The sequence below is a fragment of the Athene noctua genome, chromosome 1 (assembly GCF_965140245.1).
Source record: "Athene noctua chromosome 1, bAthNoc1.hap1.1, whole genome shotgun sequence".
Classification (NCBI taxonomy): Eukaryota; Metazoa; Chordata; class Aves; order Strigiformes; family Strigidae; genus Athene; species Athene noctua.
In genome coordinates this window covers 206,795,173-206,820,001 of record NC_134037.1, presented here as the reverse complement: position 1 = coordinate 206,820,001, position 24,829 = coordinate 206,795,173, and the positions used below count along the sequence as shown (strand labels likewise).

General features: G+C 41.2%; 1 protein-coding gene across 9 annotated transcripts in view; it reads left to right on the top strand.

Annotated features, from left to right (window-relative positions):
* The window catches only part of FARP1 (FERM, ARH/RhoGEF and pleckstrin domain protein 1), a 217,218-nt gene that overhangs the window by 17,957 nt on the left and 174,432 nt on the right, over positions 1–24,829 (top strand). For 7 of the 9 annotated variants that reach the window (XM_074911249.1, XM_074911241.1, XM_074911232.1 and 4 more), the window contains exons 2-3: positions 16,042–16,114; positions 24,599–24,794. In XM_074911249.1, the coding sequence (XP_074767350.1) occupies positions 16,062–16,114; positions 24,599–24,794 (249 nt within the window). In that variant the 5' untranslated portion in view covers positions 16,042–16,061. Of the gene's footprint in view, positions 1–15,511; positions 15,573–16,041; positions 16,115–24,598; positions 24,795–24,829 lie in introns of those variants that run through there. The other 2 variants (XM_074911223.1, XM_074911279.1) reach the window with 2 other exon arrangements.

Below are 24,829 nucleotides of genomic sequence, written 5' to 3'. Positions count from 1 at the left end.
CCTCATTTTCCCCTGAAGATTACTTTGTGCATGACTGGTTGTCTATCCAGATGAGATTTCTGTCCCCTGCACATGTGAACTTGAATTTCCTGCCATTTCACATGTTGGAGGGAGAATGGATTAACCTAAAAGCAGATCCTCCCAAGCACAATTCCTGGAAACTGTATGCTGTTGTGGGCATGTTTATTTTCTACTCGTCTCCTTGCTGTGATAACCTCAGCTTTTTGAGGAAGGGAGCAGACAGTTTATTTAAAAACCTGCTATAGCAAATTTCATTTATGTAAGCAACAGTAGATGCCTTCATGCATCTTTTTTCTATTTTCCTTTGCAGAGACTAGGAAGAGTTTTTCTGTGAGTCTGATCAAAGGATGCCTGGGGTGTAGAGCTATATTATCCTGTAATGTTACAGAGATCTTTTCAGCAAGGCAAGACTGAAAACGCAATCTCATACATGATTAAATAAATTGAAAGGGGCTATACTTGAATTTTCCTTTTTGGAGAGATCAGGAGCTCAGTCCAGTGTTCAGGCTACATTTTTGTTTGTAGCCCAAGGCTCTTTTGCCTTCAGATCTTGGTGAAGTTGGAGGATAAAGAAGCGTTCTTGGTGTGATGGGGCAGTGTTTATTTATGCCTTTCTCCTTTTGCCCAGCTGCTTCCTGTGTGGTTACATCCAAGTTTGAACTTTATGTTACTGACACTTTTTTAGTTTTTGCTTGGATGCTACCTGGGTACTACTTGATACTGGAAATAGGTTGCTTTGCATAAATATGCCTGCTATCCTCTTTTAACAGTATGAAAACTTAAGTGCTGCTTCTTTCTGCAACTGGATCTAGAAGGGATAGTTTATATTGATGGCAGTGGTTCCCAGAATATTCATCTGTGATTGGTGGGTAGTCACAGACACTCCCGAAGACAACTGGAATGACAGTAGCTTTCCATTAGAATTAAATGGGGGAGCAGTTAAATAACCTTTTGTTTAGGTGAGACAGTAGTTTAGGAAGGATTTTTTTTTTTTTTTATTTTCTTCCCTGAACAATGGTCTTGTGAGACTGAACACAGAGGCTTGTGCTGAGCAGTTAGAGCACTGCTGGTGGTTGGCTTCATTGTCTGATTCCTTGACTCTGAATGATTCCTGAACAACACAAAGCAGCATATTAAAATCACATTTTTTAATGACAGTGAATATTGTATTACTATTACCAAAAGGTTTTAGCAAATTTCCTTGGAAAACGTTCTTAGCTCCAGCGGTTCAGCTTGCAAATTGGGCCTGAATACAGGAAAGGCTGGGTGATTGCAGAGGCACCTTGTAGATAAGCTGTCTGGAGCACCTAGCTGTTTAGGTGTAAAGAGTTACCAGCAAAGTCTAGAGACTGTATGTAGCAACAGATGAGGGCAGGGGATGCGGTACCCCCAAAATACCTCTTCCAGACAGTGGTACATTAAAAATAACATGTCAAGAGTATGTCTGATACTGGGCAAAGTGTGAACTATTATGGCAAAGTTTCCTGCTGGTGAGGAGGTCTTGCGGTAAGCTGTGAAGCTTGGTGCAGCATTGTTTCCATTCCTTCATAGGATTTATTTGAAAAATACCAGGATCATAAGCTGCTGCAATTGGAAACATGAAAGGAATTTCAGGGGCTGAAAAAACCCAGGATGGGTGAATATATCTTAACATTAACTTCAAAGGATCTGTAATGCAGGGGAAGTTGTTAATGCTGATTTCTGACTATATGTTTAGTACGGAAGGGGAAGAGTTAGTGCTTAAAGCATAGGAGAATGGAACAAGGTAATATTGAACTCTGGCCTGAGACGGAAAACCTGGCCTTTTCTTTTTGTAAGATAGTTTTCAAATATTATCTATTCAGACTGAACAGTTGACTGTACTAATGAGATCTGGTTTTCCTGAATGTGTTACACTTGCCATAAAAGTGCCTGGTGGTGGATCCCGTGACTGAATCAGCGTGATTCTGGGTGTTTACAGGAAAGTACAGGTCAGGACATCTAATGGCCGATGTCTGTCCGGTTGGACTGGTTGGTTAAAAGTGACCACAGAATAATAAATTACCTGCTATTAAATGATCTGGAGTCATATATTGTGATCTGTATCTAGCACTGGTAAGTTACAGAGTAGTACCAGAGGAACATTCATGGAGATAGGCCACATTTTGTCTATTCGAAAACAGAGCAATGGTGCTTTTATTTAAGAAACGTTCTCAGAATTAGTGGGAGCTCAGAGGTATGTGAAGAGAAATGAGGTACCAAGAATAGACTAGAGCTGTAGTTCAAATGCTTCTACAGTTTTGCAGAAATTGTTGATAAGGCAGAGTGTTGTTGGAGCACAGCATTATTAGAAGAGGTAGGGCAGCAGTTATATGATGATGATCTGGATGGAGTTGCACTTTGAGATGAGTGACACTATTTTGAAATCACAGTGGAGAAGTAGGGGCGAGTCACCAAATCAGTCATCTTAGTGCCAGTATTGAAATTTGTAGGGTAATCACTGAGCTGAGACAGGCCCAAGAATAGGATAAAATAAGCAGTAACAGACTTACTGCCATCTGACAAGTGGTGCTGATATCTCAAGGAAGAGTTGACCTCTTCACACAACAGCATAAGGCACATCGGTGACTGAGCTTTGTTGTTTAACAAGCTCCTCAAATATATTTCATACCATGCTAAGAGTTACTGTTAGTGTTACCTTCAGCGTGGGAAGGAAAATGTGGACAGCTGTTCCATACAAGTCTATTATAGGAACCAGTAGAAACTAGTGGTGGTTTTATGTGGAGGTTCATATGGTCAGTGCTGTACAGCTTAGAGCCTGGACAGTGAATAAAGGTGATCTCCAGTCTCTGTGGCTTTGAGTGATTTGTGCAGAACAGGAAAGCCACCACCCACTGTAGAAGTTAAGGGGCAGCTGAAATGGCAGCTGAGCCCATTACAGTGTTAGAACGGATCAGTTTATTGGTTGGGGTTTTTTGGGGGGGCTTTGTTTTATTTAATTTTGTGTGTGTGTGTAAAATTGTGTGCCTGCATGAAGAACATTATAGAAGAGTATAAGAGGTGGTGTGTGGAAGCAGAGAGAAAGTGCATGAGGGAAGAGAGATCTTGCTGAGCAGGCTGCTATCTTGAAAGAGATTTCAAGTTGGAAGTTTCCACATGACTGATTCGTACTTCCCAGGGGAAGGATTTTCTCTGGGTTTCAGCTCTATCAGTTTCTCTCAAGAGAAAAAATATACCTAAGCTCTAAATATTTTCTAGGTATTTGAGCTAAAAATGGGTGATACTGAGAAATGCAAATTCACTTCTCACTGGAAACTCACCTAGTACTTCTGAAAGGAAACCAAATTTTACATGCCTTTCTTTAAGGCACTTTAAGCATGTTTTAAACAACAGGTGAGAAATGCAACAGGTTAGCTGCTAGGCACAAAATAGAATTGTATTTATAATGTAGTGGTAAGACTGTGTAAATGGGCATATATCTCACCTTATGAGTGGCTGCATAAATCAGCTAGTGCCTCATAAATCTCATCAAGAGGCCATTTTCTTGACATCTCTCAGATTCGTAGTTTGCCTGCCAACCATTTTAGAAGGTTCTTGGGAGAAGAGCTGCATGAATGGCAGGGGACATGAAGGCAGAACAAGCTTTAATGCTGTCTGTAGTGCCTTCCCTTGCCGATCAGCTGCTGAATGCCTGCAGAAGTAACGGCCTCTTTCTTCCTCCTTCATCTTCCTCATCCCCTTCTGCTACTGCCTTTCAGAGACTGCGCAACTTGTTAAATAACTTTCAAATCCACTAGCACAGCACCGTAATTGAGCTCAGCCACATCAAGCAGGGGACAGAAGGTCTTCTTGTATAACTCAGCTTTAATGAGATTTTTAGTAGCAGGCCACAAGCCAGAAGTAGGTAAATCTGATTGTTTAATGTAGGCAAAATTTCAGGTTGGCTACACCTAACCCAGTCTACAAACGTGTAGTACAGCAGTGTTGATGTAACAGAAGCACATTTAATCAAGTGCAGCTCTCCAGTAGGAAGCAAATCTTTGTCTTGTGGCTTCAGCAGGTGCTGCTTATAGATGTTCCCTCACAACCTGTGGGCAACCCTCAAGAAAAGAGTGGAAGAGGTAATACTTCAGGAGGTGGACATCAAAAGACAGGGCTTCCCAGCTCTGCACATCTTGCTGAAGATTCCTAAGCCTGTAACATGGGATTTAGCACTGCAGTTTCCAGCCAGAGATCTGGTTACGCCCAGCATCCTAGCTCCAATAATGGCCAGTAGTAATGCTTAGGGGGGAAAAAGTGTTAGTAAAAACAGTGATTCCTCCTAGCTTTTGGCAGGCTGCAGTTCAAGGACTTTGAGAAAGTAAGTAATGTCTGCACCTTTGTTTAACAGTCCTTGACAGACTTTCTTTTATGAATACATATAATCATGTGTTAATCTGTTTTAAATTTTTGCCTTCACAACATCCTGTGACAGTGGATTCTGCAGTTAATTATAGTATGGAAAAAGTACCTCCTTTTCCTCTTGTTTTTAAACAAACTGCCTGATAAAACTTCTCTTTATACCACTTAATTCATTTATTCCGAGGCATGGTTTCCTATTTGCTTTCTCTGTAATACCATTCCTGGTTGTGTATCTGTCATCTTACCTAACTCCCCTTCTAATCTAAAAGCACTTGTTTGTTTAGTTCTCCTTAAGTGAAAGCTGCTCTAGACCTGTCATCGTCATGACCCTTCTTTGAACCTTTTCTTGTTCTGCTATGCCCTTCTTTGAAAATTGCTCAGAGCGGCAGCCCTAGGCTGCATCAAGGATTTGCAGTGGTACAGTGGTGTTCCCTGTTGCGTTGAGTATCCCTGATCTGCTCACTCCCAGCGTTCCCTGTGCTCTCTCAACCGGCACTGAGCTTTGCTGCCTGTGAATGAGTGGTTCCTCACTTTTAATTAAACTGCGGCAGCTCTGGGGTTTCCATTCACTATATATGATATTACTTTGTGTTGTGTGTGTATAAATACCTGACAAATCTATCTCTGCAGCTCGTCACAGTTAGTCCTCCTGATTCTGTAATCACTAACAAGCTTTATCATCCTGCTGCTTGCTCCGTTTTCCACATAAATAATGAATATATTGAGTAGCACAAATGCAAAATGAGAGCTGCTGTGAAAAGTGGCTATTTATTCCTGTGCTGTTTCTTCTCATCTAACCAGTTGTTGATTCACATAAGGACCTTCCATCTTATCCCATGACAGTTCAATTTCTTTAAAAGCCTGTGGTGAGAGACATTGTTGAGGTCCACATATGCTACATATATCATACATACCACACTTATCCATATTTGCCATGTGAAGTTTGTTGTAAAAGAAGCCATGCCATGATGGCACTCCTATATCATGTTTATTGGCATAGCTGCTAATCTGTTTTTACAATTTCTATCGATTTTCCCAGTGTAGGGGTGAGCCTATAGCTACCAGCCTGTAGTTCCCTTGAGCCCTTTTATTGAAATTGGCAGCACATCCTCAGTTTTCTATATCTCATTTGTTAAGTTTGTCTTAGAGGGAAGCTAGGCAACATGGTTAATAGTTCTGTGGTTATATGCTGGAGTGCCTTTAAAATTCCTGGGTGAATAGCATCTAATTCTGGTAGCCTGCTGTTGGTCCTAAAGTCTGATCTAATGATGCTGTGTTTTTGACAGTTGTCTTGCACCTGTGCTGTCTTCTTGCTCCTGTACACACCTTGTGGTTTTCCTGAGTTTCAGGAGAGTGGTGGCCAATTTATCTCCATTGTCCCTTGGCCCTGCTGAGTAGGTGATCAGATCTTTCTTCTCCTGTGTTGCTGCCCTCAGTGCTTCATATGTGTGAAACTGGAGCTGGAAAGGAGGCGGCTGCTGGAAGGCAGGAATATGCTGCCATGGGGGAGCTCCTCTTTCTGCCTCAGTCCTAGTTTATGTTGGCTTAAGTAGGTCCAGAAGCCATGGCAATAATTATATAAATATTTATTTATAGGCTTTTATTACATGAATTATTTGCATGGAAGGTGTAGTTGAATAATTGTTTCCAGTCCTTATCACTCAGAACCAATCTAAATTTCAGTTAAAACAAACTTATACAGGTGAACTTTTTCAAATTTTTGCATAGGTAATGGATTTATTTAGTATATTAATGTATACTGTTTTGGATTATATTCACAGCAATATTTTAATTCAACTCTTCAAACGTATGAGAATTTAGGATCAGGTGAAGGGGAAAATGTTTATCGTTCAGAAGAGCTAATGTACATTTTGATTTTGAAGCAGTTCAGAATTCACTGTTTCATATTCATTCCTGCCATTGATCTTCAACATTTGTAACAAATATCCTTAATTGTCTGCAAGCTCCATTTTTGATGTGAATCGGGCTTATGCTCCCATTGTGTCTCTTGGCTTTCTGTCTGTTTTTCTGGTTTTTACTCCTTGGAAAGAAAGATGTAATTCATTGTTCTAGTCTTGGAATACCTGAGGTGAGGCAGCAGCGCTGTTTTTCTTCCTCTTACCTGCTTTATTTTTGCCTTTCTTCTGTCTTTATGTATGTGGATATTTTTTTATTCTGCTTCAGTTTGTGTGTATGTGTGTCCCACGGCTTTCCTTAATTGCTTCTTGCTCTGACTGTGCAGGATTCTGGCTTGTGTGTGTGACGTTTGCACAATCATTTTTATCTAGTTTCTTGCCCTTTTCAATGGCTTCTGAATCAACTTCCCTTCCTTGAATCAATTGAGGTAATGTGGCGTGGTGTTGCTTAGCAATGCTGGGAAGCTGATACCACCTGGGTGATGCGTGTGCTGCAGCTGCGCTGAGCAAAAGAGACTACCTGTCCTCTATGGTCTGTGCAGAGAAGAAATCTTGCATTTTCTAACGTTTTCAGCATTCTTGCCTTTGTATTTAGGGTTTTGGTTTTTTTCCTTTAATGTTGCTGAGTAGCAGTTTTATAGACTTACAAATGTTCCTCCCCCCTTTTTCCTGATAATGTGCAAGTGTAAAAAAACTTTATAGCACGTAGAATCAAAATATAATTGGGATGTTGATCTTTAAAGAGCTGGGTATCTAATTAACTGTCTTGAGATAGGTATGTTTTCTGTCTTCCTCCCCCACATACCAAGCAAAGCTGTTGTGAAGGCAGAGCTGAGCTTTGTAGGATGTTTCAGTCTTTCTCCAAAGCAGACTGGATTGACAGCCAATCTAGTGTGCATAGCAGAGGATTAAAAACCAAGATGAATTTGATACCTCGACCATGTAAGCATATAGACTGAGTTATTTCAGCAGCAGATGTAAAGGTGTTAATGGAAGTTATTAGTTCTGAAATATTTCTTCAAAATTGTTGGTGCTTACATTGAAATCTCTGAATTTTCAGCTGTGGCTAGATTTTTGTTTCTTAAATTAATGGAAAAATTGCAAGTTCAAAAGAACTAAAGTTTCTTTTCCCCAACTTTCTTGTTTTGTGGTTTTTTTTCCAAATAAAAAAAAAATACTTTTCCACGTTAAAAAAAAAAAAATCTGCTCGTTTCCTTCTCTCCCTTGTTTTCTTTTTAGTAAGCAGCAGTAGAAAAATTACATATAGGTGAATCAAATATCTTTGAGCCACAGTTTTACTAGGTGGTTGCTCTTCAGACAATTTCATGGTGATAGTGTGGGATAACCCCATATTTAAGTCATAGGGTAGGATAGATGTGAAGGTGGTATTTTCCCCTTCTAAACCAATCTGAATACAAACCCAAGTTTTTACTTACCAATCCTGGGGGGAGACTGAGGAGGTGTTTCCCCATCAGCCCAGAAGGAGTTGTGTACCCTGACACCTTTTCTTTCTTTGGCAGTTATATTGAGCATAGCTGCATAGCAGGTATAAAAATTTGATCAGACTTTTTGTTCATTTTTTTCATGCAATAGTATTTGTGCTTCAGTAAGCACAAGCCTACCATTCTTTTTCAGAAACTCGCCCTTGGTGTAGGAAGGCTTGCAATCTGCTTGTAAACTTTGTGTACAGTTAGCCAAAGCAATTGAGTAAGCGATCAGAGCCTTCAGGTGCCTGGTTCCTGCTCTCTGAGCGCTGCCAGATCACCCCTTCCTTTGAGCCTGGACCCCAGAGCCAGACTGTCTTAGAGAGCAACCTGACAAACAGCTCTGCTGGTGGGGTGGAGGAAAGATAATGATGAGGTGGGGGCATGGACCTCCGCAGCTGGATCGTAGGGGCCCAGCCTGAAGAACGGAGCTGACCAACGAGGGTGCAACCATTGGTGCCAAAACGCACGCAGAAACAGACTGTGGTGGTGGAGAGATGCAGCCTGGACACTGACCCCACTTCGGTGCTGTTTATTAGGGCTGTAAAGGATTTCTTACTAGGTATGAGATTGCTGAGTGGTTGGTGTCTCTGATCAGCTACTCCTGTGCCTCTCTTAACCAGTACTTTTTATAACTGACAAATGCATTTCCAGTAGCCTGCTAGTTGATTAATTTCTGGTTTAGACCATTTAATGTGTAGTATGCACTCATTTATCCTTGTCTATAAGGAAACAAAACACTGAGCTGGTGAGGGGATTTATAGCAGGTTCATTGCCATGGTTTCAGACAGTCTTACGTAGCCTAAAAATAGATACAGGAAAGAATATTCTCTTCCCTTCTCTCCCTCCCCCAGCTCTAACTAATTGGAATTTCCTTTTTTGTTTGTATGGTTTTGTTGTTATGGATTTACTGACTGACAGGTCAAGCAAACTGGTTTGATGTTTTGTTTGAAAGAGGAAAGTTCATCATAGTGTCTAATACATTGGGGAGTGACTTCTCTGGTTGTGTGCCAAGGTTATTACCTCCTGCTCCCTGTCTCTTACACTTGAGTAGTGCTTCTCTGGTGGACTGTAGCTTATTACAGACCAGTGCAATAATAGTCCAAGATGTGTAAGGGACCATCCTGGGGATACCTTTGAAAATTATAACCTTGACTTTGCCCTGTTCTCAGCAGTGGAAACATACTGAGTACATGATAATGCGCCTTCAGCAGCCTGCGCTGCTGCCTGAACAGGCTTCTCTTCTAGAGTCGGGCTGGCTGCTTTGAGTGGATAACTGTCCTGCAACCTCACAGCTAGGATGTTACAAACAGGTGGGGGAAGCAGACAGTTCTGACCACTGCTTCCCCTTCTCCGTATCTTTGCTGAGACAGCATGACAGCTACACAGCCTTGGGTGGCTTGCTTCAAGCTTGCTAGGGAATGGCTTCGCGACCTCCCGATTGCAGTGTTGTTTGTCTATGTACGTCAGAAAAATGGAGGTGGAATGCTGCTTGGCAGTTGATGTGGTCTCTTCTGATGTGTACCGGCTAAACTATGTTTAGCTTTGGGCTGGGTAGTTGAATTTCCCTCCCCCTTGCCTTCCAACAGAGGTGTTGACTGTTTCTGTTAGCAGGAGTCCCGGGAGTCCCGGATGCTTTTAGATCTCTCTCCCCAGACAGGAAGGGCATGGATTGGAATCACACCGATGCCTTGGATTTCCTGCATTGCTTCCTGTTGAATTGATGGGCCAAAAGCTAAGAGGGGAGATACTGTATTACAGGGCCTGTATTCAGTGTGCAACTCCTGAGGCTCGCCGTGTGCCTATTTATGTTGGAAAGCAAGTAAATAGTCCCGTGGCAGACTTATCAACTCATATCTTGTAGTGACAGGTTTTGGAGCAAAGGGGAAGCACTCCAGGTTGAATTGCAAAGGGGGAGAAATCCTGTGTGTTCTCTTAGGAGATTGTATGGCAAACAAGGTGTTGGTTCTGCTGATCCATTTTTCATGACCAAGGCTTTGACTGCCCAAGAGAAGGTGTGGTAAGTTTATTGACTTATATGTGTTGCTACTAGTACTGGGCCTTTTCTTTCTTGCTGCTGCTGCTTTTGTGGTCAGGGTGCCCTAACCTTCCTCTGTGGGGACAAAATGGAGAAGAACTGATATGATGTCAGGATGCAAATATGTTACTGAATGGCTGCAGTGTATTGCTATTTCTTTTACATTTTGTCTTATTTACTGGTTGTAAATACTTCCAAATTTTCCCATGTTTCTGAACCGATTAGAGTTGTAGCTTGTTTTTCTTTATACCATGTTGCATAAAATTTATATGTTTAGGAAGAAGGTGGTACAACATAGATAGGTCTGTGGATAGAACAACTTAAAGGGAGGACTGCCATTCAGAAGAGATTAAACCTTATCCAGGAGTGTGCATTTATGTAGGGGTAGAAGGGTCAGATACAGCCTGGCAGTTGAATTTTTGATGTTTTACTATGAAGCCTTTGCTGTTGCTTGCATGCTGCATTGCATTTAGTAGCTGCAACATGTGCCTATGCTTTCCTGCTGCTTTGTGTGATATTGTGCAGTATTTATGTACCTAACTTTGGCAGCTGGAGAGTAGGAGAAAAGCAGCCCCTAAGTAGACGTGAGAAAAATGTGCCTTCTCAGCCTTCCACAGGGGCAGGGACCTGCCTTGGCCTGTTCATCACTAGTATAGGGCAGTCTATTTGGGGCAGGGGCATGGGTGGATTGGGGTGGCTGTTTTGTTGTTCTGAAGAACCACTCAGCTCCTCTTGGAGGGAAAGTGAGTTTGCCATCCTTTTGAAGGAGGCATGCTAGGATTTCCACAAAATACAGGGCTTCCTGGCTGTAAGGGGTAGCAATGCAGTGTTTTCATATTTAGTGATTTTTTCAATTTCCCAAGCCAAACTGAAGCTGAAGAAGTTCCTGGAGGCCCCTGGGTATGAGAGGATGACTACCATCTGTGTTCGTTTGTGTGCTCCCTCAGGAGAAGTGTACACTGTTTCATGCAGGCTAGCCCAGATTGCAGAGCCAGGCCCTGTTGGTGACCCTGTGAAAACATAATCCAGTATGATGCTAAAGGGGAAAATTTTCCATATCTGGCAGACGTTTACATATTCTTTAAGTGGACCTTCCTTATGTTGTAATGATTTAAACCCCTGGAAATACTCTACGCATGAATTTACATAAAATAAACCAAGCTGCATAATATTACACCAACGCACAGTAGTTGATCATCTCTTTCCCCTCCCATTTATCCAACACTTGTATTTCAAATGCTGTCATTTTACACCCATTTTTGTTCCCTCCAACCCTTCAGCTGCTTCCTTGCTCTTCTCACTGCGCACCAGTGTGTTCCACATGGGAATAGCTTCTGTATGTGCATGCTCCTGAAAGATGTCCAGACCTTTGCATGAGTGCTGACCTCCTCTGTGGAGAGATGCAGAGACTTAGGGGGTGTGTGTGTGTATCTGGGGGGTGGGGGTGGCAGATGGCTAGAAGCAGAGATAGTGGGTGTATGTATGGAGGAATTCTCAGGTTGCTGTGTGCATCTACAGCAGTAGAGAAGTTGGGGGCGAGGTGAAAGCAATGCCAAAAGCATCAAAAGCTGTTTGTTTTGTCTAGATAATGAGGTGTTATTTGAAGGCAGATGCTTTGCTTGTAGACCTTGTAGGAATTGGAGTATTCATATTCGGGAGGTATATTAAAGATACTGTTTTCTGGACTCTCAAGGTAGTGTCAGTCATGTTCTTTGCTTTCTTTAAAGTTCATTCAAGAAGTCAGTGCATCTTGATACTTCAAATATCATTATGGATTAGATGCTGTTTAAAGCACATGATTAACATTGGAAAGCAAAAGTCCATACTGAAAAGGTGTAATTCTCCCTTTTTGTGACTTACGACACAATCTCCAATTATTTAGTTACATTTTTCCCATCTCACAATCTCCATCTTGTTGGTTGGGCATGGTAGTAATGCACTGTTCTATATGATGTTGGCTGTGAGAAGGATCTTGTTCCTTGCCTTTTGCAGATGTTGAAAGAGGAGGGTAGTTGAAGAGAGCAGATGGCCTCCTGCATTTAAGGAGTTGGATTCAATTCTTGACGGAATTCCCTGTGTTGTTAGGAAGTGACTTACCCAGAAAATGGTTAAACTCTTGATAGACTTGAGATCTATGAGCTAATTTTTAGAAAGCCTCATGCTCCTAGATGCAGCCTGTAGTAAAGTGATCTATAATCGTGTGTAAAGAAAGCTGCAGGATGTGAAATACTTGAAGAATTATTTGGCCTTAAGACTCTCACTTCGGGGATACAGAATTAGATCTAGACTCCAAACTCCCCATGGCACCAATATCTACATGTCTTGAGGACCTGGGTTTTCTGTCTGTAGTTCATCATATGGGGAGGAAGGATAATGTGATGCCTCTTCCTCTCACAAGGGTACCATGAAGTTAGAGTAAGTACTTTTTGAGAGAGGACATCAGCCTACTATGCAGAAAGATGTTAATTCTGTATTAACAGCAGAGCACAAGTAGTTAAACAAGCCTTAAAGATATAACAGGGTAGAAAAAATTAAAGCCTGAGTTTCTCCTCCGTAACTGTATGTGATCCCCTGTGTACTGAAAGAGGCAGAGTGGTCTTTGATAGGGCCCAGGAAGGAAATCAGTGAAGGGTATGGTGTGCAAGAACGGGGAGTTACCCCCTTTTTTGGGGTTTGATGGCATGCTTAAATGCAAGCAATTCCTGATTCTTAAGTTTTCCTGTAAGGTGTGCAATTTTCCTCTGTTTAAAGAAAAAAATGAAAATCTGCTCTGTTTGAAAATTAAAGCTACCATAGCAGCTGTAAATTTTACACCCTCACTAGAGATTTCTGGCACTGGGGTGAGAGATGTGAGTGACAGTGGCAGCAGACTGTCATGCTCCTCTGTGTGGCTCTCTCCTGTGAGCGAGGGAGTCCCCTGAGCTCTTGGGAACATGCAGGACATGACTGTTGACTTCAGGCCCCAGCTCTGGAAGGAAATGTACATAGCCCTCTGTCAAAGAGCACTTTTTTCCTCTCTCTCATTTGTTTTGCCTTTCCTGACAAGCCTTTTGCACTTTTGGGGGCCTGTCTCCATTTCTTGGCTTCATATTCTTTCACCTGTGGTTTCTCCTTCTGTCCAGACTCGTTGTCGAAGACCCAACACCTTGACTGTCCCGGCACCTCTTCCCCACCCTTGTCCAGTTCTTCTCTTGCATGCAGTCGCCTTTTTCCCTTTTCCTGCCTAGTTTTATGCACTGCCTTGGGATCCTTGGCTCCCTTCCCTGCCTGTTTCTCTCTCTCTCTCCCCCTCCTGTTTTGGGCCCATGTCCCAGTCTGCTCCTTCACCTCCCTCTGGTCTGTGGCCCGTCCCTGCTGCGCTCCAGATGCATGCCTTCCGCTTTCTCGCTGCCCAGGTGCCAGCAGCCCCACCACAGCCAGGGCAGGAAAGGTGGGCTCCCTCCTCTCCTCTCCAGGGCCTGGACCTGCTCCAGTTTGGGCAGCCGTGGAAATGAAAGGCATCTTGGGCTCCTCTGTTCCCAGGCTAGCGCATGCTCACCTGCTCCGTGGGGAGACATTGGGTTGTTATTGGGAAAGTGTGTAAAGTTCAAGCATGCTCAGCAAGGAAAAACTCCTGGGCAATACTAGTTATTTACTCTAAGAGGTCTTTGCCTGCCATGGGTATGCTGTATACTACTATTGGATATGGGTACAAAAGCTGCTTTCCGTGTTCAGCATAATCTAAGGTTACTTGAGACTTGGGAGCCAAGAAAGGAATATGAAGAGTATAGGATGTTCTCTAAGGGAAGAGCAATCTAATACTCAAGTCTCCGTGTTCGCCTGGTGCAGCAGTGTGCTCTGCTGTGCTGCTTTACTGGGAGACTTGTATTTGGTGAGAGCACCTGTCAAAATTTTTCGGGCAGCCTTCACTTTGATTTGAAATGTGTTGTTTACTATGTCACTCTTTCTGCTTGATCTTTCACTGACAGCTCCTACCTCTTGATAACTTAATTTTAAAAAAGGATCTGAGTCTTATGCCTCTCTGTCCTGCTCGGACTGTAAAGGCTGTTTTGGAGTGTTACTTCCAACGATGTTTTGACATCGGTGCAGACGAGTGGGCCGCTTTGGCAGTATTTCTGCTTTCTCTCCTTGCAAACATTGCAAGGAAGAGAACAAAACAAGAGAATTGATGCTTCCCACTGTCCCCTTTAGTAATAAAAAGTACATATTCCACAGATAATGCTTTTTCACACTTGTAAACGAGTGAGTAATTAGTTTTGGAATGTAACAGAAGCCACAGGGATGTAATATGCACTAAAACAGGTTTGTTGATAAAGGGACAATGGTAGTTGAACAGGCAAGCCCTTCTCTAGGTACAGCTTCTAAAGCTTGCACTTACTGTGCTTTGGAGTAACATGCCAGTTTTCATTGTGAAGTAAGTTATAGTGGGAAAAGCAGTTTATTCTCCAGACACAACAGCAGCTAATAGAGCGCTTTTGGTCTAAATCTGTCTTGTATGAAAACCAACCCTAGTCTGCCTTCATGCAGCGTATATAATACTTATAATTTAGCCAGACATAAAATGAGGACTTACCTGTGGCAGCAGTGTATCTGTGTGTCTGTCTCACAGTATCGCTGATAGCTGTTCACAGAATAAAAGCAGTGTTATCAATTATCTAAAGACAGAGAAGTACTGTATCTTGAAAGATCGGAGAGCTGTCGTCAGACAAACAGGGGCAGACAGTGTCTAGACTGTGCTGTTCAGCACAGGTAGAGTTTCTCCAGGAATCTTTTGGTGGTTCAAGTATTTGCACAAAGATAAATGAGATTTCTATCTAAGCAAGTTTTAAAGTTTTGCTATAAATTTTAAAATAATTTTGAAGGAAGAATAAATTAATCATTTTAAAACACTATAGGATATTTGAATCTGGATATTATACAATCACACCTCATGAACCACTATATCTCCACCAGAATGCCAAAGAATCTATTAAATTGTTTTCTAAATAGCAGTACGTAAAGCAATTTTTTTGTTCTAATGGTACAAGCATTTCTTACTGGAAACTGTGTCATTACCAAGTGTGGTATTTCCTTGGTCAAGCATAGTAAAGGCTTCTGATGAAAGATTTCATTAAAAAAAAATAAATTGTATATTCAGTTATATAAATTTGTAAAACTACTTGATAAAAAGTCTTTTGGGAACAGATGTTTAAATATTTAAAGCCTGCAGGATTTTTTTTCTGTTTTTATAGTGGGTTGTATACCGAGCGTACAACTGTGACCATAAATATGTTTTTCTTGTTGGAAGACCTATGTAATAATTGTGTGGGATTCTGATCATAGGCTTTGGGCAAAAAGGAAACTAGTCAAGGCCATTATGGCTTCAAGTGACCATGTTTGGATAAGTATTTTCCCTGGGTGCATCATGCTGAACACTGGTGCTGTGTTTGTCTGTGGTTTCAAGCCACTGAGTCATAAGGGTACCCCTGTTGTGCAGCACAGTGTGCCTGGTGGCAAGCTCATGAGCTTTTGCTCTGTACTTGTGCAACACACCACAAGTGCAACAAACTGTAACCGATCTCTCTCAACAGGAAAGAGAAAGGGGTCTTTGCATGCTGACCACTGCAGTTTGGCCTTCTGCTAGGGGTCCGCCTGCTCAAGGAAGAGAGAAGTTCCTCCAAAGGGCTACTGAACACCCCAATCAGGCTCTGGTGCCTGAAGCTCTCTGAAGGAGCCAGCCTGTATTTGGACAGTGTAAATACCTCTGCTATATACTCATACTTGGTTCAGAAAAATAGTATTTCCCCTGTGCTGTTTTATTTCCCAAAACCAAGACTATATCAGATTTTCCCCCAACTGCTGAACAGTAGTATTAATGTAGTGTGTTATTTATTCTTTTGACATGTTTTTATTTCATGGAAAATGTCTGCGTTGTGCTTGAGGCTGGGTACGAGTTGCTGGATCCCTTTCAGAATTCTGTTAAATCTGGAAGTAAATCAGATTACTTTCTTCTACTATAAGCACATTCGGCTTGGCTTTCATATGAGGTGTTGTATGGGTGAATGAGCCCAGAGCACTCCAGCTGGTGCAACAGCTTTATTTATGCAGAGTGATGGCATGAAAGGGTTTTGGAAAATGCTTTTTAATGAGTTCGGGAGTGATTTGTACTACCATAGAACCACCAAACTTTTAAGTTCTTACCCACTTTGCTTGTTTTTTCCAGTGAAACTGTGGGCTCAAGTGATGACCCAGTTGATCAAGAAACTCTGTGCTGGATGGAAACACAAGAAAGAGAGGTTTTTCTTAAACTCTCTTTATATGTTCCTAGTATTTACTACATGGCAATAAAGGTGCCACAGTCTTTTTGTCCATAATGTGAAATAGCTGTATGCCCAGATGATGATGCTTTTATATCTCAGCCTTAGCTTTAGGTCGTCTTAAAATTATAACATGTACTTTGTCACTTCTACAACATGTTTTATCATCAATAAAGGACTAGCTGGGCGACTTCAACATGTATTTCACCTACTCTTCACTCCTATTCCCCCTCCCCTGCCCTGATTATTTTTTTTTTAAATTGCACTTTGTCACTTGTGCAAGCATGTTAAGTTTTACTTTTTCATAGGTTTTAGTGACAGTTGGCACAAACAGGTTATGCAGAATGGAAGGGGTGTCAATGAAATCGAATATAAGTATATAGTACCAGTAGCTTGCAACTTCTTCCTAAGCATCATTTCTTATGCAGTCAGTTTTGACAACAGGTTGAAAAACCTCTCAGAAAGCAGGTGGTGAGTTTCACAGTAAAGAAGAAATATCCTCCCCCTGCCCCAAGATAATGCAGAAATTTTATAGAAAATATGTGATCTGTTCAATTGGGAAAGTAAAGTGGCAGGAAAGTATTTAAGAAAACCCCCACTGTATTGAAGTTCATGTGCAAGTAAGTTAGAAACACATACATGGTAGTTAAATGGTGATACAATAAATGCAAAGCAAGTGGGCAATATTTAATTCAAATTTTAATGTGTCTAATAACAGATGAAGCATTTGTGTGGAAGTATCTTCATCTGGACTATTAAGGGATTCATGGCTGCGGGAGCTCCCCGTTTTGCTCAGACTGTGCCTTTGGATTTGAAGGGAAAACACAGTTGTTGGGGAAGAGTCACTAACTGAGCAATTGGAGCTAATCATCCCCTCTGCTTAACAGATGGGACACTAATTTGCCTTCCAGGAATAGCCAGAATTACCTGTTTGTACAGTGCCTTCAAGTTGACTGGTTTAAAACCTGAAGGAAAAGCTTTAAAATGGTCTGTGTTGGTTTGAATAGGATATTGGCATTCCTGATTCAAGTAACATTGATCGTGGTACAGGCGTGCCATGAAGGGGTAGTGAAGAATAAACAAGAGTAATTTGTATGAAGCGGTTTCTGAGGATTCCTTTGAGAGGGTGAACATATGAAGGCTTCACTTAATTGCTCACTTAACATATATATGATGGCTTTGCTTGCTTGTGTGTGGTGCAGGGAAGAATAAGAAATGTTCCTTGCCTGCAATAAGTTTCTAATGCAGGGTTGTCTGGAAAACATAGCATGCAACAAATCAATATGCTTACTGTTTAACAGCATTGACAGTCATCAAAAGTAATTCTAGTTTTGTGGGTTTAAAAAAGAATATTTGTAGACTAGACTGGCTTGATTCAATCTGTATTTATGTGTAAGAGATGAGGGTTTTTCACAGAGGCAGTTGACAAGCATACAGAAATCTATTACGGCACTTGTTGATAGATGTACTGACAGGTGTGTGGTTGAGGAAAAAAGATAGCATACATCAGACTTGTGCGGGATGGGAGTGCTCTTTGCTGACATCTGGCAGAAGACTTGGAATCTGGGACAGCTGCTAGCGCCACAGAATTGCAAACAGCTTTAGGACCTGAATGCAATGAAGATAAATGAGCTCCACTTGGAAGCTGAATGGCCCTAAAGGTAGAAGCAGTAATGAATGCAGGCACTCTGAATGCTGGACAGATAGGCTTGGGAGAGGTGGGGTTTTTGTCTTATACGTACATAAATGTTCATTATTCTGGATTTCAGGCCACATTATTAGCATACTGAATAGTTTGAGTTTGTAAAGCTTTGTGTTACTTACTGTTTACATCCCTAAATTTGTTATTGGTTTCATGTTCTAGCTAGTTTGGTGCTAACAACTAAGCTTACAGTATTGGTCTACAAATACGAGTACTTTGTCCATCTATGTGACAGTACCATAGAAACTGGGTCAAGGGATAAGACAGTGTGATTTAGACATTTTCAGAGTCTGACCAAGGTGGGCAACTTTGTGGACTGTCTTTATTTTCATAGCAGGTGATGAATTTTATTCTATTATTAATATTCTGCCTTAGTTGAGGGCATTCTTTATTGCTGTAAATTTTAGGAAGTGTGCAGAATGCTGAAGTATCTGGTTCTGAGACTTGCAAAAAGTAGACAGCTGTGGTGTTTTTGTGGGCAGGCAGGTTTTAAGAGATTGATTTTATGTCTCTTTAGGGACAGGAAAAAGAAAGAGGTAAATCTGTGTTTAGGAATTAAGCCCAGTTAAGGAGCTCCCCCGTCATCCTGTTCTCTCCAGACTATACAGGGGACTAGATAGGAGCTTCAATGCTCATCTTCACCTGACCTCACCTAGAACCTCCCTACTTCTGACTTCATGTGTCATCATTTTACAGTGTTAAAATACATCTCAGTGGTACAGAAGAATTGGCTTTTTATAATACTTCCTTCTCTATCTGAATATTTTGGATGTAAGCAGAAAGGGCAGACAGGTGTCTGAAAAGGAATCCATAAACCACCTTCAGTTGCAATGTTTCCATTAGAGGCTGAGCAACCAAGCATAGTCTGCTGGGTGCAAGCAGAGAAGCAGACACCCAGCACCTGTGTCTGTGCTACTGCCCTTCAAGCTTGAGCTGTTTTTCTATTAAGAGCTTTTTGGTGTCACATTTCTTTGCTTCCACAAAAATCCTGGTCTGTTAGCCTGATGAAAAATTTCTGGATTTATGTCAGATTTCTAATGTATGTTTTTCTTTGTAAGGACCTTTATGTAATTTCAAGAGTGTATGAGGTTCTGTGCTGAATAATATAAAACATGAACATTGTGTTAGTGAGGCACCTGTTTGTGGATTTTTGTAGTTCGTTAAGAAAATCAGACTTTTAAGGAGAAGATTTTTCCAATAAATCTTTGATATTCTCACATGAGAAACTGTCAAAGACTCATAAGATGATGGTGACTTCAAAGCTCTCAAAAAAATGCTCCCATCTCTGCTGTGGACTTCTCCTTCCTGCAGAACATACTTGCTTTGTATTTGTGAAAAGGATAAATCTGTCACCTCTAGGTATTCCCATACATCTGTCCCATGTGGTACATGGTGACTCCTGCTCAAGAAACCGATTTCGGTTATTGGTTTTTGACTGGAACAGGGCTGATCCAGTCACTTCATGTAGCATGACTTGAAAATGTGCCATTTATTGCTTCAATGGCTAGCCGTGTGCATCAAGTCTGCTGCCTCACAGGTTGACTTTCACCACTGCTGCACCTGGTACACACGAGTTTTCTGCTGAGCAAGTACTGGACATGGTTTCTTTCTTTTGCATTGATTCATTGCAACTTTCAAAATTGTGGCTTTTAGCAAAGAAATTGTATTAGTATTATTTAGATGAATAGCTTGAATTTTTGTAATTGCCTTATTTGCTTTTTTCAAGTCTGCCATGGACTTGCGGAAATTAACTGGGATAATGTTTCACAAAATATAAAAACTTGAGCTATATTTGCCCTCTGTCTGCTCCCCATCATTTTGGACTAGATTCGTTTTCAGTCTTCCTGGTTCTCTTGCCTTGTATTATATATATATTAATATGGGTTCAGGAAACTTGCTCTCTTATTTCATGTTTATAATCATTCTGGTGTATCAATGAAAGTGTAGCTTCACTGACAATTTATGCTGCAGCTATAGAATTTTCTCTTAATGAGTACAGGTCTGCTGTGTGCTTTTGGCAGAGCGATACATTTATACGTATTTTGCTGTTGTCCATGGGGAGGGAATAGGAAATGTGAAGGATCGGCACATCATACGAGAAGTGGGCTTAGTTGATAAATTAGCCTCTGCAGTTGAGCTGCAGAGGTGCAGACATGCCCTGCTCCCTCTGCTTTCGAGCATTAATGTCAGGTGCAGGGGTAGACTGGGTCTTGGAGAGAGGTTGCATCTTCAGCCTCAGTTAGATTTGCCACAGCTGCTCTCTCTGAGCCCTTCATGTGCATATTACCTGGTATTTCTGTGGAACTTACGATGATTCCTTAAACTTACTCCAGTTTGTCAAGTTTTATGTTTTTCTGCAAACATGAAAGCACTTAAAACTTGAGTACTTGACAGGAGTGTTACCTAGCAGTATTGACTGTAGTCCTCTCCACAGCTGAGGCTTTTCAGAAGTTTTACAAGAAGCTGAGAGTTAAAAGCACATTTGAGCGGTTTGCCTGGGTTGCCCCTCTTTCTCCTTTCTGCTTCATTTTTGTTAATGTTTGGAAGATCTGGATTGAATTTGTTCCTTTCTGGTTCTCTGGTACCTTCCTAGCTCTTACTGAGGTTTATAAGACATTGAGTCAGTTTGACTCATCTCATCTGGTATCATATTGATTACTTCAATCTCTTTCAAATGTTTCATTGCCATATGATCTGGGATACAGATCTGCAGCTGGTCTGCTCAGTGACTTTACAGGCCAGTCACACCATCCCACTATGCCTCAGGCTTCCCCACCTTTAAAAGGAGAACAAAATAAACGCTGTAAAAATGTGTTTAAGCAAAGCAAAAGAAGTGGAAAAGGCCTAGATACCTGGTACCATTCTCCCACTATAATAGGAGTCTTCAGGCTTCTGGGAACCTCTTGTATCAAATGTCCACACCTCATTGTCTGGTCTGGAAGAGGAGACTAGTTAACAGGTCAGATTAGCATCTATTCCAACATGACCCCTCTCCACATTTCTAACAGTGTCTTATTACTTCTCTTTTTCTCAGTATTTGGTAAGCTTTGTAACCCTTTATTCCCAACCCTCCCCAACCCCCTCCCCAAGTGCTGTTCATACTCCTAGCTCCCTTTAGACTACATCAGTTTGATTGTTTTTTCATCCTGTCAGAAAAACACGTGGAAATTTTAATTGGCTTGAATCTTTCCAGTGCTATAAAATGCACCTGTTTTGAACATGGAGAACTAAAATTGCTTTATGCTGAGCCACATCTTGGCCTTTGTCCAGTTAATGCATGAGTATATACAGAACTTAAAATTTTAATCAAACGATTTTGTATCTGTGTAAAAGGATTGTTAACATGTGATGAGGACAAAAACATGTTTGCTAATCTATCTAATGGCAGTTGTAGCTTTTTGTGCCTTCCAGGTGTTTCAGGTAGTGTTAGATGAGATGTCTTGAGTCGGTCTAGTGGCCTCCCAGCAGCTGGCTGGGCTCAGCTTACCCTGGTCTTAGGTTTGCCAGCCTGCTGAGAGCTGATCTAATTTGCTAACCCAGCAAAGAACAAAACACTGAATTGTTTTGTGTTAGGTGCATTGGCTCAGTGAAGGCTCTGAGGAAGGTGTGAGTCAGTGCATGGTATAAGGCAGGACTGAATGGGTGGGAGCTGGGAAGGAGCAGAAGAGGCCAAGGCTCGGCTGTGGGCAGCTCTGCTGTCTCAGGTAACTTTTCTCCTCGTGCAGGTTAGGATACAGGTTAGCTCCCTGCAGCGGTCTCTCTCCATCTTTGCAGATGATATAACGCTACTGAGAAGGGCACTGACACCCAACAAATCTGCAGCAGAAATGATAGATGTGATTTTGGCCCTGGGTTTCACCAATTGTCAGAAAGAGCAGGCAGAAACTCTTTAATTTTCAGAGTTCAGATGGGTCCTTTTTATTTGTCACTCTTTGCTCCTTTACTGGTTGTCTACCTCCACTTATGTTTTGCTTAGAGCTGCATGTGTTAGAATCTGGTGGCCACTGCTTTTTCTTCTCCATTAATACTCTCCACAATTCATCAATGTCATCTTTCTGCTAGTGTTTTTAAAATTCTCCATTCTCTGTCCAAACTTGATGCTTCTCCTTATTGCGACAGATGTTAGGTATCCTAATCCCTCCCCCCCCTCCCGTTTGTTCAATATTTGCTTAATACTCTTCTGTTGCATTCTGTGACCTTAGTTTGCTGTCTTCCTGTCTTCTAGATCAAAGTGATTTAGAGAAAGGTATGCAGCTTGACCAATGCACTGTATTATTTTCGAGAGCATAATTGTAATAATTTTAAGGCCTCTTACATAAAAGCATAATAAAGATATTATGCTGATGTTATGACAGCATCACAGTGAGACTAGTGTCACACAGAAAAAACCTTAAATAATGTCCAGTGCAACATACTGATGTTTAGATATGCATACAGATTAAAAAAGAAGTCTGCTTCTAATTTTGTAAGTAGTAGATGCATGTGATCAGGGTGGCCAATACTTCTTAGATCTTTGCTTCCAAAGGGAAGTGTGTGTGTAACTAATATTACAAGTTTCTATACTACTAACTGTTAATAATAATAATAAACTTTTCAGCTGTATATATGAAGTGGTTTGGCTTGTACTCTTCTTTCATGATTTTTTTTGGCTCCTAAATTTGGGTCTTTTTTTCTTGTTTCACTAAATTTATTGGCCTGTCTCAATGTGTGTATGGGCCACTAGATCATCTAGTCAGAAGGACATTCATAGAAAGGTTCAAACTCTGTAATATTTTCTTGCATTGATTATTTAATGGTATCACTCGAACTGACTGGACTGATTCCTATGATTATGATTTAATGGAAAGAACAGATTTCTTCATCCACTTAAATGTATACTTAGCTAAAACCTACTGGAGTAATACAGCAATTGTAGGTCCTTTCTGGCATATTGGTGCTGTCTGCAGTATATGGTGACTTCAGAAGAGCTCTTAAACTGGCTTTTGAAGTAATAACGACATGGACCAGTATCTCTGTGTGTGTAGTGGCACTTCCAGACAGGACGCATGTGTTACCTTTTTAAATGTTCCTCTCTACTTCACATGCAGAAAAATCAGATTTCTTTGTAAATAGGCTTTGAAGTCTTGCTAGGTAGAGCTTGGTGTCTTCTAGCCTTCTGCCTCCAACTGCAGTTTTCTTGTTGGCACTTTTTGTCTCATAAAAAGATTGAATTTAATTAAATTTAAAGAATAAAATAAATTTAATTGATTCCTTTTACATTTTTTAGATTACAATGCCAAGTGAAGAAAAATTTGCATCTCCAGTAGTGTTTGGCATGCACTTGGGTAGGTTTCCTTAGTGTCTCTCCAACCTTGATGAGTAGGATAGTGCCGAAAAGTTTGCCTGCATTTTTTTGTTCTCCTTCAGTCATGCCTTTTGAGGTGACACGTGGAAGTGTGTGATCCCTAATTTTTCATTGCCTTCCTTCTCAGCTAACACTTCTTTTAATCAAAGTGCTGTTTTAAAAAATTTTACTCCAAGCTACTTACTGTGTGAAAAATGTGTGGGAACAGATTAGTCAAGACATGGAAGAATGATGTCTAGTAAATAGTATATCCTTCTGAAGAAAGGACTGGTTTTATTATGTCATTTTGGAGGAAACTAGTGTCTTATTACCTGGCGCTGTTCTTTATAATATACTCTTGAACCGGTGATGCATTCACTAATACATAGGCTAGGTTGTGCTTACAATTTTTCCCATAGGCTTCTCAATAATTGTAACCTCAGTGTAAAGGCAATAATTGACACTACTCTTCTTGTGCTTCTGTTCAGCTGGAAAGTTACATTTCCATTCTTTGTGTGCTACGTGTTTTTTTAATGGTCATTAATCTGCATATAAAAGCCATGCAGAATGAAAATGCAGTTACCAAGAGAGATAAATAGACAGTAGCCGTGGGTTTCATCAGAAAGTGTCAAAAAGCAGGGGGAAAAAGTGAAATAAAATTCTAGTATGACGTGTAACATTTGACGAGTAAAACTAATGGTCCTTGAATTAGAAAAGAAGGTTCAAAGTTGTGCCAGTTAATGAAAAAATCACAGTGAATCACTGTTGTAGCTCTGCTTTCTTTTTAGGATAGAATAATTATTTAGCAGGAATGTGCTCTGTAATGTGGTGTGAAAGCTGCATGGAAACAAAATTAGCAAGCCAGTTTCTGAGGTTATTTTCCATGGATATGAAGCAGATATCCACATTCAGCAAATGATGCAGGTGAGCTGGTGCAGGTCTAGCCTTCCCCTAGCACAGCGAGGAAGGTGGGTTCCTTGCTGTTCCCCTTGTGCTTACAGGGCTCCGTGGGAAATCAGATTTACCGTGCTTTTTTCAACCAGTGTTATTGCTCTGGCTTTTTTGGGCCTTCCCAGTAGCATGTCCTCACAGGCCTTGGCCCATCAGTGGGATCAGGCTGGGCTGTAGGTTCTAGAGCAGCTCTGGTCTCCAAAGGAAACAAAATATTTAGGCCGTGTAATGGGAGTCATTTTGTACTACTTTGGCTCTCCTGCTTGACAGACCATTGAGCAAGGTGGCAGCCGCAGAGAGCCAGAGGAAAAAATGCTGATATAGACAGGAGATGGTCAGCAAGTGATGAGTTGTCCCACCTGCTCTCCTCACTTTGTGTTAATGGTCATATGGTTTATTAGCTGTAAGTATACGTACCATAATGCTTATGTGCAAAACCTCTTATTTATAAGTGATACGCTCATCTTTGTCCTTATTCTTTTATCAGATATAAGAAACGTGTTTCCCTAAACATGGGTGAAACAGAGCAGAGACCAACAGCAGGATCCCGATTGGGAGCTCAGGAAAATGCTGGGATCAGTACCTTGGAGCATGGACAGAAACCACCTATGACACCTCCAGGAAAACTCATCTCTATCAAAATTCAGATGCTGGATGACACGCAAGAAACTTTTGATGTTCCGGTAAGGATGTGGAGGTTGGGGTGGATAAAGGTTAT